This window comes from Plecotus auritus (assembly GCF_963455305.1).
Source record: "Plecotus auritus genome assembly, chromosome: 2".
Taxonomy (NCBI): domain Eukaryota; kingdom Metazoa; phylum Chordata; class Mammalia; order Chiroptera; family Vespertilionidae; genus Plecotus; species Plecotus auritus.
In genome coordinates this window covers 184,397,795-184,418,958 of record NC_137771.1, presented here as the reverse complement: position 1 = coordinate 184,418,958, position 21,164 = coordinate 184,397,795, and the positions used below count along the sequence as shown (strand labels likewise).

At 44.6% G+C, this 21,164-nt stretch overlaps 1 protein-coding gene across 1 annotated transcript in view; it reads right to left on the bottom strand.

The window, feature by feature from the left end:
- Positions 1-729: 729 nt before the first annotated feature.
- The window catches only part of LOC308242346 (UPF0524 protein C3orf70 homolog), an 80,122-nt gene continuing 59,687 nt past the window's right edge, over positions 730-21,164 (bottom strand). The window contains exon 2 of the mRNA XM_080656458.1: positions 730-5,549. Coding sequence (XP_080512584.1) covers positions 4,993-5,549 — 557 coding nt within the window. The 3' untranslated portion in view covers positions 730-4,992. The remainder of the gene's footprint in view (positions 5,550-21,164) is intronic.

Here is a 21,164-nt window from a genome sequence, read left to right as displayed (position 1 = left end):
CGGTGCCACGTGGGGTAAAAATATTTACTTCCTGAATCCTTTCCCTGGTTTGTGGAATGGGGATGCCAATCTCCCTCGGGGGTTGCTGTGAGGGTTACTCATAGGCAGCAGTAAGGTAGGTGTTGAGCTATAATTATTAATAATACTAACAATGATATTACTATTACTAACAAAAGTATTTACTTCGCAATCCTAGTGAGGTTATGCAATAAAAGTCAACCCCGGAGTCTTTCTTTTTTGGGGGTGCTCAATGTAAAAACTGAGCTCCTGGCTTTGCCAGCCTGAGGTTTGGACTGTGAGCCTTGGTGACCAAGAGGCTGCACCCCAAGGACCTGGGGGTGAACTGTGTACATGGCACGTGTGAACTGGATACAAAGCTTGAGGCTTTGTGGGAGAGATATCCTGTTTGTGGGAGAATGTAAGTGTTATCTGTATAAACCTAATGTAGCCAACAAGCAAGCTCTTACTGCAAAAGGTTCTCCGGCGACCATGAGTGTGTATTATGGATAACATTTACCTGCACCTCACGAAGCCTCCGTGACATTTAAATGGGATAATGATGTAAACTGCTTATTTCCTGGCACAATGTAAGCAGGCAATATAAACGTCTGACATTTTACAAATGCGAGTTTTGTTTTGTTTAGTTCACTGTATTGTTATTTAAATCAGAACCTCTGGAAAGGGGGAACTGAGGGAAAGAAGATTCCAAACTCCAAAATATCAAATGTGTGCTGGTACAAAAAAAGTTACATTTATTTTACAAGGTAGTTATTTTCCTAAAGTATTGTACATAAAGGAAAGTTGAGTTGTCTGTAAGAAAACAATATAATTTTAGGAAATTACAGAATGGTCAACATTGTGCTTAAAACTTTAAAATAGAGAGATTTTAAAAAATAGCACAGTAAGTGAATATTGTAAGGTATGAACAGCCTAAAAAAGTGTGTATGAACACAATGATATGCAAGCTCAACATTAAACCTTTAGTGACGATCTGCCTTCAGACTTGTTCGGAATACTCAAGAGAGCGCGGCGTCCATCTTAATAGAAAAGGAACTCAAAGCACTGATGGAAACATGGCCCTTTCCTATACATTCGGCTGTCAATTATCCATAATAATGAAAGGAGCTGTGACATACAAAATTTTTTAAATTCCAAAATTAATTTTGAGATGTGTTATGCTTGAATGTGAGAAATACTGACTGACATCCCTTGAAGCACAGAACTGATAAAGTGAGAACTCCCACTCCCTTTTCCCCTCCTCCTCAAGGGCAAGACACGAATCACATACTACTTTCTAAAAAGCTTCAAATACAACTGGCCTCCTTAATTTTGGTTCACAGCTCCTCTGGAGAGGAGAGTAGGAAAGAAGGCTGTTAAAACTGTGTTTCCCTCTTGTAGAAAGCCAAATGTTTCAATAAAATTTTGCAAACAAGATGGAATAATCAAGAGCTGACTGTATAAATATTATTTTATCTTATGCTTTTTTTCTTGCCTAGTGGTACTTATACTGCCAAATATATCTGGATATTTTGACAGCTTTCTAAATTATTTGGTTGCATCCTATTACCCAAATAGAGAAATTTGCATAAGAAGAGTTATGATCAATTCCAAAAGAACTGTGATGTTTCAAAAAGGCCAGGAAGTGGAGGTTAAGAAATAAAACCCCACCCCCAAGACAGAATCAAATCCAAAAGGTACTTCAGGACAACCTCACAGTTTGGTTCTGGTCTTAGTGCTTTTATTTTGTATAGTATTACCTTGAACTATTAAGTTTTTCCTTTCCAAGAAAGCAACGTTTTTTCTTCAGGATTTCCCTCAAAATCTCTTTTCAAAGCCTGAAAATTACAAGGAAAAAAAATATCTAGATTTGATGGTAAAGCTGTATTTGTTAATGTACCAACTAACTACAACCACAAAACATTTTAATTGCTTTGTCATTTCTCAGAAAACTTATGAGCATATTTGAAAATTCTAAAATAAATCTTTGTGTGATAAGAAAGCTGTATTCCACACAGCACTTATTTTGTATCTTCCGCCTAACAGCTTTTACTCCAACTTTCAAAAAGTAGGAATGGGGCCAGGTTTCTTTCTACAAAAGCCCAAGAGAGCAGTTTCTCCATCTACACAGCACAACCCTCTGCTCCAGGTGAGCACACCGTCAGATCCAGATTATAAAGCGTTCATCTCTCTCAATATATAACCAAAAGCTGAAACATGAATTTCCAATGTCTATAATACACGTTGCGGCTAAGTATTTTCTAAAGTGCCTATAATTATGCTTATACAAAAGAGCAGTATAATATCAGGATTACAGAGAAATTCTTTTATATAACATAGAACAGAACAGGCCTAGAATTTAAGTCGAAACTACACATTTTTATGTTCTTACCAGTCATTTTTGGAATGCAAGCAGAAAGAAACAATTCTGGTTCAATCCTATATGACTCTCCGGAGAATTACTAATATTAACAGTGCTAGGACAAAAGAAATCCTTGCTTGTGCTTATTTAGAAAAGGTTCTTTTGAGATCCAGGATCATCTTAATATTTAGAATCCAATGGAACATCTCCAATTCTATAAAACAGATAGTAGTAAGCGAAGCTTAGTGCGTTTTTAATTATAAAGAGATTGTGTAAATATTTAAAGTGATATCAACCATTATTAAATCCAAAAATTTCATTAAAACCGTGGCTACTCTGAATGGCAGTTAAAGAGTTTTAAAAGTTATAGATATTATTGATAAAGGGCCCAATGCAGAACAGCCAGCCTCGGGAACAGCCCTGTGACCATGTATTTCCATGGCTTTAAAGACCTGGTGGCTGACTTCGATTAGTTTAATGGACAGGAATGAGGAATGTGGGCCCAGAGTGGGGAACTGGTAGGAACAGTGCCAAGAAAGAGGACCCTCATATGCATGCTGGGGAATTCAATGAGCGCACCCACAGCAGTGGGGGGAGGAGGGGGAGTCAGGGTGCTATGTTGCTGTTATCACCTTGAGTACACAACTGCTGACTGCACAGCTTCTAAGCTCGCCTTCAGGCCTCTCAATAATGGAGGCACCATGAACCCCAGGAGGCTCAGCAGATGTCTGTCCCTGAGCCACCTGGGCTGGGCTGGCTAGGCTGGGGGTGGGGAGGAGCCCCTGTTCCCGGAGCTCCTCTCACCACCTTATTGGTTTGACTTGTTGAGTCCTTACATTTCAGTAAGGGGGAACCTTATGCTATATTCTCATCTAGCTTAGAAAGCTTTAGCTAACACTGTTCTTAAAGGAATCTGCATACTGTAAACCCCAGGGATGTTTGGGCACCTAAACCTAACGAGTGTTCTAGCCAATCACGTAAACTACACATACAACTAGGAAAGTAGATTTTGCCTAATGATTGTGAAGGAAGTCAAGTGGAGTCTTCAGGGAAGAACACAACGGGCCTCTTCTTATTTCTTAAGATACAGACTGACATATTGCAGAAGAGAGGTGCCATAATGTGGACAGAGCAGGAGGCAATGCAGGAGGGCACACTCCCGGATAGTTAGGACATCAGAGATAGTTTTCCATCTCCAACTTGGATAGTTCTAGTAATGTTAAAGTTCCTGGATTCTTTACTATGCCTCCCAGAGAGAAGCTTTGGAGAAATGGCAGATAAGCAACTCACATAAGAACAGCTGGTATAAATGGAGATGGGAAGAGAATTCTGAAGAAAGCTAAATAAGAAAAAGTTATTCACTATTTTGTGTGTGAGAAAAGAGAACACGTACAACAGACCATTAATATTACTGTAGTAAAGTGAATGAATATCACACAAAATATTTTCTCCTGACTTAGCAGTGAACTACTTCAACTGCGTTTGCATTTGCATAAAAACCCATGCATCATAATGAATTCTAATCCATTTCCCACCTAAGCCATTCTAATGCTTCATACAACCAAATGAAGCAGAATTCATCAAACCTATTAGATTCATTCCTAATCCCTAAAGGACTGCTGTCTTTAGCATTTCCATGCTAACTAAAACTATTACTGATAGTTTCTTAAGACATCAGATGTGGCTGCTTCCTAAATATAAAACCTATATAACTTCCTAAAAGTTTTTCTCAGATTTGAACAACAATTAAGAAAAGCAGGGAAATGTTGGGAAACCCACCCAAGAGACCATCTCAAATGCTACAACAGATTCCCCAGCTACAAGCCAAGTACATCTCTCCTTCCCCTGGATTCCCAGAGAATTCTGGGTAATGTTACCTGCATGTATTATCTCCACTATTGGACTGTGGTTCCCTTCATGTGGGGAGTCGGGTCTTATTCATTCTGTGTCCCCACAGCACCCTGCAGAGTGTAGGCACTCAGCTAAAGCTGGATTGAGCATGAAATTGAAGATGTCATCTCTACTTAATGAAGGTCTAGCTCAGCCCCAGATCATGGAGGGTTGTGCAGACACTGATCATAGCTAGGGGCTGAGCTGGCCCCCAGTGCCCTCCTGGAAGTGAGCCAGGCACTGGCCCTGCCCCATGCAGGTGGTGGGAAGAGGAAAGGGGCAGAATCGCATCTACCAGGACCCAGTCTTTTCCCCTCACGAGAGCTGATTCCCACACAGGACTTGCAGGGCAGTGGGGGTGCCTGTCAGCATGCCAAAAGGAATGCCAACAGTTTCTCTTGAAGAACTGGGGATTTAGAAAACACTGTCTCCTCCACTCCAGGTAGCTCTCGACCTGGTCCATGATCCTCTGTGATCAACACATCATCACTTACAACGTTTCCAGTGAAATTAAGGCTGGGTCACAATTCGTGACACCAGATGCTACATAGAAAGTAAGTCAAGATACAAAAGAAAAGAAATATCTTAGTTATAAGACTAATTTAAGAGTTTAGCTAATCAGCAGACCACTGAACTGCTACAGTTGTTAGGGGTAGAAAATACCAACTGCACTGGCAAAAGGGTCCATCCAACAAAAGTACAAAGCGCAGCCTGGACCAGAGGACGCGGGTTCCTGCCCCGACTCACACGGTGGTTTCTATCGTCTCAATCACCTCCAGATCCGACTGTGACGGGGAGAGAAGGGTGCAGTCGTCTGGCTCCCAGCTGCTCTCTGGACTGTAGTCTTCCTCTGAGCTCAATTCTGCTCCTTCCTCTGTGTCCTCATCACACGATTCCACGTAGTGAGCCCCGACGGCATTGATCCCAGAGTCCTCAGAACTTGAGGGAGAAGAGCAGTGATCTATTTTTGGTGTATTGCTCTCTTTTGAAATTAAGGCATCGTGTGCAGAGACCTCCTGAGGGCTCATTTTGTGGGAATGTGGTGCCGGCTGCTTCTGCACATAACACATCTTCCCATTAATACATTTAACCTGATAGTTGTCAATAAAGAGGTCTGAGATCATACAGTACCTTGGTGAATCAGGCGGGAGGGGAGGCTGGAAGACAGATGCAAATTTCAGAAAGTGTTCAGTGAGAGAGACTGAGATCTGAATAGTATTTGTGGGTTCCCGGGGCTTCACAGGAATCTCGGTGCTTGGGAGCTGCTCCACGGGGGTCATAGGCTGATACACATACTTGCCTGTGGGGAACACAAAAAGGCAGTAGAAACCTAAGATTACTACACAAACTACAGTAATGCAGCCACGATGGCTTCTTTCCAAGGACTATGATCTTAAAAATATTTCAATGATATCTCAAAAGAAATTAGTAATAGAGTCATTCCACATTGTTGTAATCAATTAAAAACAGACCATGATACACAACATCATGGTATTTTCATCTAAAAAAAACTCAACACACTTTACACATCTTATATTTGAGTCCTTATAATGCCTCTGAAATAGGTGGGTGGATACTATAATCTTTATTTTATGGACAGCTTTAAATGATTTACCCTTCATACCAGATAGAATAAAGAATGTCCATGACATAGTATAGTAAAAATACAAGTTGTAAAAAAGTATAATATACAATAAAATTAAAATTCCACTGTTATATTTAATAAGTAGATGTTCATATATATATTTACAAACTGGGGAATATACACCAATTTGTTATCAGGATTACAGAAGACTCTGAAGTTAGGTTTCTGTGTTTTAATCAGAATACACATACATACATATTTAAAAGTGATGGCCTATAGGACTGTGCTGGCCACCCCAATGGCTGGGGTAAGGTGTAGGATGTGAAATGAACCCTTTCAAGACCAAAGCTCATCAGTGTCCTAAGTAGGAGATGTTCTCAGTGACACCAACTCCACTGGCACTAAGCAACCTAAGCCAAGTAGAAGCCAAGGAACAGGCTGGCGCAGGGGGCAGGCAACCTGCTGGGTGTTTCCAGGAAACCATAAGCCCACCTCCACATCTTCCCCACTGCTTCAATCCTCCGTGTTCCTCAGGGAAGTGAAACCTAAATGGATCTGTTCCTGATATGTCTTCATCCTTCTCTTTGATTTCATTCAACATTTAGCAAAGTGCTAAGGAAACCAGACAGAGATGAAAATCACCCAGGCTATGAGTCTAAAATGATTTCAAAATAGAAATCTGGAAGAAAAAAACAAAACCGAAAAACCCGGAGACAGCAGCCACAATTATGGGCACCCTCTTGGGTTTTTCCTACTGTGGCTGATTTATCAGTCAGTCCATACCTCCTGCACATATTTATGACAGGTTTTACACCTCAGCGCTATCGGCATTTTTACTCTGTATGCGGGGGCCGTCCTGTGCACCCGTGGCCTCTACCCACTAGAGACCAGTGGCACCTCCCCGCCCGGCTGGATAGTCAAATGTCTCCACGCACTGTCACATACCCCTGGGAGGCACAACCCCCTGGGGAGAACCTCTGGTTTGTGACACCCTCCTGATGTAGGTAAGTCACTCACTGTGTATGACCCTGCTGCTGCTCCTGTTTTATTTCTTGGTCAGATTGAAAAGTCTAGGATAGGAATCGCATTTAGACCCCAACTACCTTAGATTGTTTAAAGAAGGTAATTAAGCAGAATAGCAATTACAGATCAGAAATGTGAGCAGCAAACCAAGCCACAAAACAGTGCAACATCAGCAATCTATTAGATCAATCAAGCCTGCCTATATTTTTTACTTCAGTTTCTTAACTTCTGTAAAAAAATAAATAAATAAAAGTAGACTTAGATGCCACAAATTCTTTGTAACTAAATTACCTTAACATATATTCAGCCTCATTCTGGAGTAACACATGGAAAAGGTACACTGAAAATGTTAAGCCTTTCTATTCCCAGGTCACTTCCAAGCCTGGACATATATCATGCAAACCCTATGGGTTGATGAAAATACAAGTGAGAAGAACCTGCCATACCTGATTGGGAAACTATGTTTAAAATATACCAGGTATCTTCATTTCTCTATTCCCTGCTTGTCAGGCAAAGTTGGATCAGGTAAGAGCTAACAGTTGGCATGGTGGGACCTCTGTCTCCAAGTATTATAAACGAGCTCATCAGCTGAAGGGAAAAAAGGTGGACTCTGCAATCCGCCAGCCCCAGGATTAGAGGACATTTCCAGGCAGGGGGCAGAGAAGGGACTTGGAGAACTTGGGGACTACTCCCCTCTGTCCAGAGCGTAGTGAACCACCTGGAGGAGATTCGTCTTTTCTGTTCTTGTGGAACAATGATTATGGAGTTCAGGAAGCTGTGGGTGGCAGGCACTCAAGAAATGCTGGTTGCAGAATGCTAATTAAGTTCATTCCAGCCCAGTGACCTCTGGTTTAGTGACCTACTTGTCACAGCCTTAGGAGGTTCCTGGCAATTGATCCCCAGACCCAGAGGGGTCAGGGTTCTATTTAGTCCAAAGACGGAAGCAATCGTGAAGACTGACTTTGGGACATCTCTAACCACCCTCACCTCATCTCTCTTAAACCCCCTGCCCACCACCTTTGTGCTTCTTCATAATTAATGTCTTTGCTTTTCTCTTCTTCTTGATTCTTCTACCTCTTTCTTTCTCTAATCCTCTTTCCTCCAAAACTCTATTTTTCTTCCTTGAAGTGTAGTAAAGAAAGAAGAGCAGCTGGGAGAAGAAAATGAATACTGCATTCCAGACTCATTTCCTTCCACAAGTTACACCTATTGAAGAGGCTTACTCAGAGCTAGGGAGACAGCCTGCTATCTGGCAATATGGGATACAGATGCAAAGAGGAAAGCAGAGAAGAAGAAAATTGGTAAATATGGCCAGATGAGAAACAAAATTCAGCAAACATCTTTCAATTATTATTCTATAACTAGAGGCCCGGTGCATGAAATTTGTGCATGGGGGGAGGGGTGGTCCCTCAGCCCAGAATGCACCCTGATCAGGCTGGCAGGCAGAAGCAGTTAGGGCCAATCAGGAAGGCAGGCAGGCAAGCAGTTGGGAGCCAGCAGTCCTGGATTCCCGAGAGGGATATCGGACTGCCCGTTTAGGCCCAATCCCGCTTCTGCCTGCCAGCCTGATCACCCCCTAACCCAGGGGTGGGCAAACTTTTTGACTCGAGGGCCACAATGGGTTCTTAAACTGGACCGGAGGGCCGGAACAAAAGCATGGATGGAGTGTTTGTGTGAACTAATATAAATTCAAAGTAAAGGAGTGGAGGGGAGAGCAAGAGAACCCTCCGCTCTTTCGGCTCTGCGGGCCGGATACAACAGCCAAACGGGCCGGATCCAGCCCGCGGGCCGTAGTTTGCCCAAGGCTGCCCTAACCACTCCCCTGCCAGCCTGATTGATGCCGAACTGCTCCCCTGCCAGCCTGTTTGCCCCTAACTGCCCTCCCCTGCAGGCTTGATCACCCCCAACTGCCCTCCCTTGCAGGCCTGGTCCCTCCCAACTGCCCTCCCCTGCTGGCCTCATTGCCCACAACTGCCCTCCCTTGCAGGCCTGGTCCCTCCCAACTGCCCTCCCTTGTTGGCAATCTTGTGGCGGCCATCTTGTGTCTACATGGGGGCAGGATCTTTGACCACATGGGGGCAGCCATCTTGTGTGTTGGAATGATGGTCAATTTGCATATTACTTTTTTATTAGATAGGATAGAGGTGTGGTGCATGGGTGGGGGCCAGCTCGTTTGCCCTGAAGGGTGTCCCGGATCAGGGTGGGGGTTCCCTTGGGGCATGGGGCAGCCTGGGTGAGGGGCCTGTGGTGGTTTGCAGGCAGGCCACACCCCCCAGCGACCCAAGTGGAGGCCCTGGTATCTGGGATTTATTTATCTTCTATAATTGAAACTTTGTAGCCCTGAGCGGAGGCCTAGGCCGGCCAGGGTGTGCAGAAAGCTTGGCTTCCTCCATCACCGGGGGCAACTCAAGCCTCCTGCTCTCTCCAGCTTTGTGGCTGCCACCATTGTTGTTGGGATTTATTTATCTTCTATAATTGAAACTTTGTAGCCTTGAGTGGAGGCCTAGGATGGCCAGCGTGTGCGGAAAGCTTGGCTTCCTCCATTACTGGGGAAACCCAAGTCTTCTTCTCACTCTGTGGCCGCAGCCATCTTGGTTGGGTTAATTTGCATACTCGCTCCTGATTGGCTGGTGGGCATGACTTGTGGGTGTAGCTGAGGTATGGTCAATTTGCATATTACTCTTTTATTAGATAGGATACTACTAAAGGCCCTGTGCACAGATTCATGCACCGGTGGGGTTCCTCGGCCTGGCCTTTGAGATTGGGCTGAAACCGGCTCTCCGACATCCCCCGAGGGTCCCTGGATTGTGAAAGGGTGGTTCTCGGGCTTCCTCCTCCCTGGTTCTGGGTGCGTCACCCGAAAACCGCAGCTGCCAAGTCACCACAACTCATGAGCTGCTGAGCGTCTGCCCCCTTGTGGTCAGTGTGCATCATAGCTACTGGTTAGATGGTTGAATGGTCTGACGGTTGCTTAGGCTTTTATATATATAGATATTGTTTGATTTGCTTATAAACACCTAAGTAATAAAACAAACTCATCAAGGATATAGTTTTGTAAAGAGTTCAGAGGGGTTGGTACATTGCTCTGATCCCCAGCTATTTCTCCCCTCTGTACACTACACTATGAATCCATGTTCACAATGATAGCCCTAAAGCATTGCAAGATCCTGAGATATTCAATTATGTCCACTCTACTGTACTAAGAGAATAAAAGGAACTAACACACTTGGACAATAGCAAGGATTGAAACAAAAGGGTTTCTGGACACTTAGCCAGGAAATTAAGTAACTGCTATGCTCTATTCTCTAAACAATCTTCTTAACTGAGAACTTACTACTAATTTAAAGCAATAGATGTATGAGAACTTTTAAAACGTAAATCTCTAAATGGAAAGATACTGAGAGAGTCAGGGCTTAGAGAAGAGCAAAGCAGAGGTAGAGTAAAAGGAGGCTCTTCTAGATACAATATGACCCATCAATTCCACTTCTGGGAATAAGTCCAAGAGAACTGAAGTGGGGTCCAGAAAGATACGAGTACACCATGTTCACAGCAACGTTATTCACAAAAGCCAAAAGGTGGAAGCAACTCAGGTGTCCATGATGAATGGATAAACAAGATGTGGTATATACATACAATGAAATATTATTGAGCCTTAAAGCATAAGAGATCCATACTACAACACTGATGAACCTTTCATTATGCTAAGTGAAAAAAGCCAGTCACAAAAAGACAAATATTATATGATTCCACTTACAGGAGGCACCTAGAGTAATCAAACTCATAGAATAGAATGGTGTTTGCCAGGGTCTGGGGGGTAAGAGGAAAAGGGGAGTTCCTGATTAATGGGTACTGAGTTTCAGTTCTGGTGATGGATGGTGGTGATAGTACCATGACAATATGAATGTAGTTAATACCTCTGAACTATACACTGAAAAATTATTATGATGGTAAATTTTATGTTATGTGTATTTTACCACAATTTTTTAAATTAAAAAATTAATTAGTATAATTTACTATATTAACAGACTGGAAGGAAAACTCTATATGCTCCAGAATATACCGGGTGAGGGGAAAGTAGGCTTACAGTTGTAAGTACATGAAAGAGTTTATTCTTGTATTATTATTTATTAATTATTGTATTATTTTCCATACAAACAACTATAAACCTACTTTTGCCCCATTGTGTAAAGAATTCTTATAACTCAGTAACAAACAAACCCAATTTTTTAAAAAAGGGGTGTGTCTATACAAGGGCAACCTGCGGGATCCTGTAGTGATGGAAATGTTCTGTGACTTGACTGTGTCACTGTCAGTATCTTGGTTATGATACTGTACTATTATTTTGCAACTATAGTTGCCTTTGGATATTTATCTGAAGAAAACAAAAACAATAACTCAAAAGAATATATGCTCATTGTAGCATTATTTACAATAACCAGGATATGGAAACAACTAGATGCCTATCGATAAGTGAATGGATGAAGAAAATGTAATGTATGTACCCAATGGAATATTATTCAACCATAAAAAAGAATGAACTACTGCCATATGTGACATGGGTGGACCTTGAGGCATTATGCTAAGTGAAATAATTCAGACAGAGAAAGACAGATACCATATGATCTCACTTATATGTGGAATCTAAAACAACAACAACAAGCTCATAGATACAGAAAACAGATTGGTGATTGTTAAGAGCTAGAGGGTGGGGCATGGATGGAATGGGTGAAAGAAGTCAAAAGGCACAAACTCCCAGTTATAAAATAAATAAGTCATGGAATGGAATGTACAGCATGGCAAATGTGGTTAATAATACTGTATTGCATATTTAAAAACTGCTAAGGGACTAAATCTTGAAAGTCCTCATCACAAGAAAAATTCTGAAACTATATATGGAGACAAATGTTAACTAGACTTATTATGGTCATCATTCTGCAATACATACAAATACCAGATCATTATATTGTACACCTCAAACTAATGTGGTATGTCAATTACAGTACAATAAAAAACTGCATTTTTTAAAAATAAAATATATAATTTAAAACAATAAGGAAAAAACCCATAGAAGTGATTTGTTCCTTTTTTGAGCATTCTATCAGAAGGTACATACTATTGATATAGCTCATTACAGATGTTGTTAACTTTGAACAATGTTTAATGTGGTATATATGGCTAGGTATTTCCACTGCAAAGTTAGTGGAATAATTTCTCTTTGAAATTATTAAGTATCGTGTGAGGAGATATTTTAAAACTATGCAAATATCCTGCTTCTCATCAGACCTTCACCACTAATTTCAGCATGCCTAGGTGGATCTGGTCTGCAGCCATCATTGCTCTGGTTTGTGCCAGTGATTTTTCACTTCCTTCATTCCTTCTGTATTTATTCATTAGAATTCCAGGTAAGCAAGAGCTATTCCTTCTCCCTCATTTATTTACTTATATAAACATAATTCAAGCTCACAGATATGTATTCTATTCTATGAATTGTAATCCATTACTATCATTTTTTGTGTGGCTCAAATTGTCCCAGATTTAGCCCTTGGGAGCTCCTTCAAGTTAACACACGTGTCCTTCAACATGCCCCATTCGTTTTTTGAAGATAACCTTACTTTCTGGCACTATAAGATATTACTGGCTTATCTTGTACTGCCCCTTGCCCCCAGTACAGGAATCTGCCATTTCTCCAATGATCCCTAGTTCCTTCTCTTAAGAACTTACACACATTCTTAAGCTTGTTCTCAAAAATATTCCTGTCAAGTAGAATCTTAGTTTGTTAATGACTCATTCAATCACTCATAAAACTCATCCATAGGAAAATGAAGACTTGATCTCATTACAGTACTTAACATCCATTTAAAAAATAATGTAACATTTAAGGTAAACTTCACAAACCCATTAATTTATGTGGAATCTTTTAAAAAGAAGCTAAAATCGCGTTCTCAATAATGAAACAGATTATACAACACTGACTAAAATCACAAAAAAACATTTGTGTTCAGTAAGTGAAAAATAAACTTCATCCATCTTGTTTCTTTTCAGGGAACCTGATTCAACACTCTCAGCTGTTTCTCAACTAAAGACCAGTCAAAATCACTAAATAAGTAACTTCCACTATACTTTTAAATCCTGGTTCATAATTTTTCTAATTGTTCTTCCCCTTTGGTGTTGTGAGACACTGAAAAAGATTTATGTTCTCATCCTAGTTCTTTGGTTAAAAAAAAAAAGAAAAAAAGGAACAGAAGAGTTAATTACTTTCTCCAGCTCATTTAACAAGACTGGAGTCAGTTCTGGGACCCAGGCCTTGTGGTGGCCTGTGTTCTTTCTTCACGAGGATACTCATTAATTAATAAGGTTTGGATAATGTTCTTAATTTACAATGACATTCTCTGCCTTAAGTTCAGTTAATATTCCAATTTATAACAGTGTAAATACACAGCAGATATACTTCCATGAAGGAGTTTCTTTCTTTTGGTTGTAGAGCAGCGCAAAGAGGAGAGAAAAAGAGGAGAGAACAAATAAATATAGAAAATAATTTATATGCCCGGTTAAAGTTACTGTATGCACTTTGCTCAATTATTTACTTTTAGGATCAGTTGTGCATTTTGATTCTTTAAAATGACCACTTGGGGGCAAATGAGCTTTTTGCTTTTACAGATAGTTTTATGACTGTTAAATGTGTGTCCTCCTGACACAGGAAGTACACTGCTCGCAGGGAATGCAAAGTGATTTTAAAATTAGCCTGAGCAAAATATAATTATAAAGGTAAAACTACTGGAAATAAAATTGAGTGGCCTAAGGGAAACTGCATCACAGTTCAGTTCTTTGATTTTAGTGAATCACACTTAGTTTATTTTATTCCCAAGGGCATTCAATTATGTTAAAAGTTATGTTAAATATTCTTATTCAGCTGTTTCTGTGCATTATTTACTAAGTTGAATAGCAGTTCACAAACTAAAAGCAAAAGAATATAATCGTATTCTTTTTTGTGTGGCCTTAATCCTCCACCTTCCCCCACTGGCAATCAATATACCAATATGTTTGTACTTTGATCTATGAGAACATTAAAGTTCATATATTGCCCAATATGTTGAGGTCCCCAATCAGAAATTTATGAAAGATCCTAGAATTTTCATTTTTCAAATTGTATAACCTCTTTAGTGTAGTGGAACATATTAATGTAAAGTAAAGCCCTAATGAGACAGAAAATCAGAAGCACGGTTTATTTACTCATTTACCAAATACTTATTGAATATCTACCATGTTTATACTAAACTAGACGCCTGATGCTCGAAATTCGTGATTGGGGGGGTGTCCCTCAGCCCAGCCTGTGTCCTCTTGCAATCTGGGACCACTTGTTCCTAACCGCCTGCCTGCTTGCTCCTAACTGCCCGCCTGCTCGCTCCTTCCCGCCCACCTGCTCACTTCTTACCACTTAGATCGCTGTTCCTTAGCGCTGCTGCAGAAGCGGGAGAGACTCCCACCACCACCGCTGTGCTCACCAGCTGTGAGCCTGGTTCCTAGCTGAGCAGCGCTCCCACTGTGGGAGCGCACTGACCACCAGGGGGCAGGTCCTGCTTGAGCATCTGCCCCTGGTGGTCAGTGCGTGTCAGAGCAACCAGTCGTTCTGGCCGTTCCTGTCGTTCCGCTGTAACAGTTGCTGGGCTTTTATATATATATACCAGAGACCCGGTGCACAAAATTTGTGCATGGGGGGGAGGTGTTCCTCAGCCCAGCCTGCACCCTCTCCAATCTGGGATCCCTCTCACAATCCAGGACTGCTGGCTCCCAACTGCTCGCCTGCCTGCCTTCCTGATTGCCCCTAACCGCTTCTGCCTGCCAGCCTGATCACCCCCTAACCACTCCCCTGCCAGCCTGATTGATGCCTAACTGCTCCCTTGCAGGCCTGGTCACCCCTAACTGCCCTCCCCTGCAGGTCTGGTCACCCCTAACTGCCCTGCCCTGCAGGCCTGGGTCCCTCCCAACTGCCTTTCCCTGCAGGCCTGGTCGCCCCCAACTTCCCTCCTCTGCCGGCTTGGTCACCCCTAACTGTCCTCCCCTGCAGGCTTGATCGCCCCCAACTGCCCTCCCTTGCTGGCCATCTTGTGGTGGCTATCTTGTGTCCACATGGGGGCAGAATCTTTGACCACATGGGGGCAGCCATCTTGTGTGTTGGAGTGACAGTCAATATGCATATTATTATTTTATTAGATAGGATAGAGGCCTGCTGCACGGGTGGGGGCCAGCTGGTTTTCCCTGAAGGGTGTCCCAGATCAGGGTGGGGGTTCCCTTGGGGTGTGGGGCGGCCTGGGCGAGGGGCCTGTGGTGGTTTGCAGGCAGGCCACGCCCCCCAGCGACCCAAGCAGAGGCCTGGGATCTGGGGTTTATTTATCTTCTACAATTGAAACTTTGTAGCCTGGAGCAGAGCCAAGCCTTCTGCTTGCTCCGTGGCGGCAGCCATTTCTTTTGGGATTTATGTATCTTCTATAATTGAAACTTTGTAGCCTTAAGCGGAGGCCTGGGCCAGCCAGGATGTGCGGAAAGCTTGGCTTCCTCCATCGCCGGGGGCAACCCTAGCCTCCTGCTCTTTCCAGCTCCGTGGCTGCTGCCATTTCTGTTTGGGTTTATGTATCTTCTATCATTGAAACTTTGTAGCATTGAGTGGAGGCCTAGGCCGGCAAGGGCAGGCAGAGAGCTTGGCTTCCTCCATTGCCAGGGAAACCCAAGCCTCCCTCCTGCTCTCTGTGGCCGTAGCCATCTTGGTTGGGTTTATTTGCATATTCGCTCCTGATTGGCTTGTGGGCGTGGCTTGTGGGCATGGCTTGTGGGTGTAGTGGAGTGGTGGTTAATTTGCATATTACTCTTTTATTAGATAGGATAGATCAGATGCTATTGGGAAATAAAAAGAAGTACAATATGTAGTCATGCTTCAAGGCACTTCCAGTCAAACTGGAGGTGGAAGATAAAAAACAGAGTAAAAATAAACAAGAGTTGTGTAAACTATTTTATATAATAAAAGGGTAATATGCAAATAGACCAAACGGAGGAACAACCGAACAACCAGTCACTATGATGTGCACTGACCACCAGGGGGCAGACGCTCAACGCAGGAGCTGTCCCCTGATGGTCAGTGCGCTCCCACAGGGGAAGGTCCGCTCAGCCACAAGCCAGGCTAACAGCTGCGAGCACAGCGGCAGTGGCGGGAGCCTCTCCCGCCCCTTAACAGCACTAAGAATGTCCGATTGTGGCTTAGGCCCGCTCCATGTGGGCAGCGGGCCTAAGCCATCAGTCGGACATCCCCCAAGGGTTCCCAGGTTGCCAGAGGGATGTCTGACTGACAGCTTAAGCCCGATTCCCCGGGGAGCGGGCCTAAGCCAGCAGATGGACATCCCCTGAGGGGTCCCAGACTGCAAGAAGGTGTAGGCTGGGCTGAGGTACACTCCCCCCGAGTGCACAAATTTTCGTGCACCGGGCCTCTAGTCCTATATAATAAAAGCCTAATATGCAAATCGACTGAACTGCTGAACGACCTGTGGAATGACCAGTCGCTATGATGCCCACTGACCACCAGGGGGCAGATGCTCAATGCAGGAGCTGCCTGCAGGCCCCAGGCCAGCCAACGCGGGTGCCAGCAGGGGCGCCCCCAATTGCCCCACCAGTTTCCCCACAGATCAGCCCTGATCGCCAGCCAGGCCTAGGAACCCTATCCATGCATGAATTTCGTGCAACAGGCCTCTAGTAAGACAATAAACAAGAGCATTCACCAAGCAGTGGAATAGGATTCCAGGCTTCAATAGAGGATTTTACATGACTATTACAAGACATGGACTGTGGAGTAGCAGGCAGAATCACACCGGACCAGTTTCAGAGCAGGAATATGTCAGTTTGGCATTTCGGGCTCAAAGAGTCGACCAAGAGAGCAAAGGAGGATAAAGTTTGTCAGGAAGATGGAGGCTGGCTGGGGCTCAGAATTTGAGGCCAATGTGCTCATGTTTTGGTAATAATGGAAAACCAATGAAGATTTCTGAAGAGGCAAGTGATAACAAAGGAGGACTTTAGGGAATTTAGTCTGGTAAAGATGTTGCAGATGGACTGGAAAGAGAAGGTGGGGGTTAAGAGCAGGCTGTTACAGAGTTTTGAGCATCATATTCTGGTCTAAAGTCACATGGCTGGGTATGGAAAGAAACACAGGAGATGTTTCTAGAAAGGTGGCAGATCTTGGGGGTTAAGGGCAAAGAGAAGGGAGTCAAGTGTACCTGAGTTTGAATCCCAACTCTGCTACTTACTAGCTATCTGATCTTTATCTAACTGTTAATATTCCTATGTTTTCCATTTCCTCAGTGTAAAATGGTTAGTGACAGCTGCCTTTTAAAGCATTACCTCAATGTCTGCTACACTGCAGACATTCTATTGTTGGTGCCAATATGATAGGAGCTGCCTGGAGATCTTCAAGACACTCTGGAGGCTTCCCTGATCACCACTGGCCAGCCCTACCCAGCTCGTGACTTCTAGTCCTGAGTCTCGGAAATGCCTGGCATACACCCAGTTCTTGATTCAGCACAGCCCGTGAACTTCTCTCTGACCACAATTCTCTGCCATCCCACCTTCATCATCAAGCCCCCAAATCCTACAATCTGCTTTTATCTTTTTCCGAACCAATATTTAATGATCCTCAATTATGTCCCAGGCACTGAGCTAGGGACATGGGGTTAAAATAGCAAGCCAACAGACCACGTGGCTACCTAAAGAAGCTTACACTCTTGAAGGGAATATACAGGCTGGGTCAAAAGTAGGCTTACAGCTGTGAGTACGCAAAACAGAGTTTATTCTTGTATTATTATTTCTTAATTACTAGAGTCCCGGTGCACGAAATTCGTGCATGGGAGGGGGGTTCCCTCAGCCTGGCCTGTGCCCTCTCGCAATCCGGGAGCCCTTGGGGGATGTCCAACTGCCAGTTTAAACTGGCAGTTGGACATCCCTCTCACATCTGGGACCGCTCGCCCCTAACCATTTGCCTGCCTGCCTGCTTGCTCACTCCTAACTGCTCGCCTACCTGCCTGCTCAGTGTGCGTCATAGCAGCCAGTCATTCTGGTCATTCTAGTTGTTCTGCCATAAAGGTCACTTAGGCTTTTATATATATAGTCTAGAGGCCCGGTGCACGAAATTTGTGCACGGGGGGGGGGGGTGTCTCCTCAGCCCAACCTGCACCCTCTCCAATCTGGGAGCCCTCGGGGGATGTCCAACTGCCAGTTTAAACTGGCAGTTGAACATCCCTCTCACAATCTGGGACCTCTGGCTCCTAACCGTTCACCTGCCTGCCTGCCCTAACCACTCTGCCTGCCTGCCTGAGCCCCCTAACTGCCTTCCCCTGCCAGCCTGGTTGCCCCTAACTGCCCTTCCCTGATGGCCTGGTCACCCCAATTAACTTTTTTTTTTAATCTTAGCCCCTTCACACACAATTGTATTTGACTTCCTTATTGGCTTCTCCCTCTCACACAATTTTTCTCTCTCCTTTATGTAACACTTTTTCCTACTGACTCTTCATTTATAAACTTTCTTTCCTCCTATTTCCTACTTCTGTTCCATCATCCTTCTTCCCATCTTTCTCCTACCCTCCCTCCCTCCCCACATTCCTTCTTTCCTTTATCTTTCCCCTTTCCTCCCTCCCCTTTTCCTTCCTTCCCACCTTATTTTTTTTCTTCACTTCCTCCCTCGGACCTGCTTTGCTCCCTCCCCCATTTCTTTCTTCTTCCCGTTCTCCTTTTAAGCTCTACTGGCTCCCCTTTAAAACTTTTCTTTCCTCCCTCTTTCTCTCTCATCCTACCCTTCCCATACATTCTTCTCTACTTCCTTCCACTGTTTTAATATCTATCTATCTACCTGCCTAATTATTCACTATCATTTTTTTCTTTTCTGACTACTTTTAAAATCTGTCCCCAGTACACAACTATACTTGATTTTCATTATAGCTCCTACAGTTCACTCATACATCCTCTTTCCTTCTTTAATTCTGCTCTCTACTGACTCCTTTATAAACTTCTTCCCTCTCTCCCTCCCTTCTTAAAGCTTCCATTCACGGGGTGGGGGGTGTTAACCCCCATCCCAGGGCTCAGCCCCGGCCAGGTGTTCGCTGCCCCCCCCCCCCCGCCTCCCCGCTGCTGCCCCGCTCCCATTCCCTGCCCCGGACACCCGGCCCAGTGAGGGCCAAGGCCCGCGCGGCCCAGGTGCTGGTGCTGCCGTGAAGCAGGAGCGCCTCCGCCCAGAAGGCCTCAGACCGTCCTCCACTCCGTCCGGGACCCATGGACACTTCCCCGCCAACGGCCGCCACTGCCCTCCTCGCGTGTCTGGGCGGGGCTCCCCCTGTCCCGCCCCTGGCCAGGCGCACCTGCTCCCCTCCAAACCCTCTCAACCCCCGCGGTCACCATCCCCTCCTGCATGCAGCCCCGTGTTTCCTTCCCTTTTCCATTCCTGCGTCTTTTTCTTGTTCCCTTTCTGTATTTCCATTTCTCCTCTCAGCCTGTCTGCATGCAGGCCTGCCTTCCTCTCCCTCTCCTTTCTTATCCCCTCCTATCGTATACTATCCTACCCCGGGCCTTGCAGCTGCCTGAGCAGAGGGCAGGGACGCAGCCTGCTGATCAGGTCATGACGTGACGCTGTAATGAATAATTTGCATATTTCTCTATTATTAGTATAGATTGTATTATTTTCCATACGAACAACTGTAAACCTGCTTTTGCCCTACCCTGTATATTTGAACAAATTATCACACAAAAGGATGTATAATTACAAACCATAAAGAACAATAGGCCCTAGCTGGTTTGGTTCAGTGGATAGAGCATCGGCCCATGGAATGAAGGGTCACAGGTTCGATTCCAGTCAAGGGCACGTAACTCGATTGCAGGCTTGATTCCTGGCACCGTGCAAGGCAGCCAATCGATATGTCTCTCTCACATCAATGTTTTGCTCTCTGTCTCTCCCCCTCCCTTTCACTCTCTCTAAAAACCAAGGGAAAATATCCTCAGGTGAAGATTAACAACAACGACAAAGAACAAGAGGCAAAAAGTGATAGGAAGAAAAAGCAAAATCAATTATTAGAAATTACACATGGAATGTGTGATTTGAACAGGGTGGAGTAGGAGGAGGAGGAGTCAGGAGTGACATCCGTGAGAAAGCGATGATAAGTGACATGTTGTCAGGACTGAGTGGGAGCTAACCGGCCAAAGAAGGGGACTAGCCCAAGCAGGAAGACGACGATGAGGGATAACGTCAAGAGATGGGGTAGTGGCGGCCATACCTAGCAGGGCCCCAGAGTCCAGGTTAAGGATTTTAGGGATTTAATCTTAAACAGAAAGACATTACACAGTTTTAAGGGGAGAATGCCATGAACTAGCATTGTTTTCCTGCTCAATTCCATTTCTGTCTGTTCCTCCCACAGTGTGGGCACAGATAAACCTAATCTGAAACAGTAAACAGACTTCAACAAGCAAGCTAGCACCCCTCTCCAAGTTTCACACTCAGATCTGGACTTAAGTCAAACAGGTAAGAAAGGGAATGGAAGAGGTGGAGGAAAGCACCACTGAGCCATTTGTACCAGGCAGGAGTCCTTTACCAACAGACTTCCATAGTCCGCACCACTCTGGGCTGCACTCTGACAACCTGAAGTATGGGCAGCTGGTACAGTGAGACCTGCCTTAAAAACAGCATTTCTAGGAGAAACCAAGATGGCGGCATAGGTAAGCACCTAAACTGCTGCCTCGCACAACAATTTCAAAACTACAACTAAAAGACAGAACGGACACCATCCAGAACCACAGGAAAGCTGGCTGAGTGAAAATTCTACAACTATAAGGAAAGAGAAAAGCTCACAGAGAATTGGAGGTACGGCAAAGGGTCTTTGTGCGCGCAGAGAGGAAGGGCGGCTGAGAGCCTGGCTGACTTTCTCTGGCGGAAGGGGGAAGGAAGCCCCCGACCGCACTGAACCCCAGTTCTGACTGCACTGAACCCCAGTTCCAGGCGAGCCCCTGGGGACCCACGCTCTTACGGGGGGAGTCTGGACTCTCGGGCGGAGACTCGGGAGCCGGGGAAGGCGGAGGATTGAAAGCGCGCACGCGCCAGTGTGCACAAAGGCTGCAGAGGTTGCCACAGGCTTTCCCTAGTGGAAGGGAGTCGGAGGTTCCTGACTGCACTGAACCCCGGTTCCAGGCGAGCCCCTGGAGACCCACGCTCTTGTGGGGGGAGTCTGGACTCTCGGGCAGAGACTCAGGAGCCAGGGAAGGTGGAGGTCTGAAGGCGCGCACGTGCGCGCA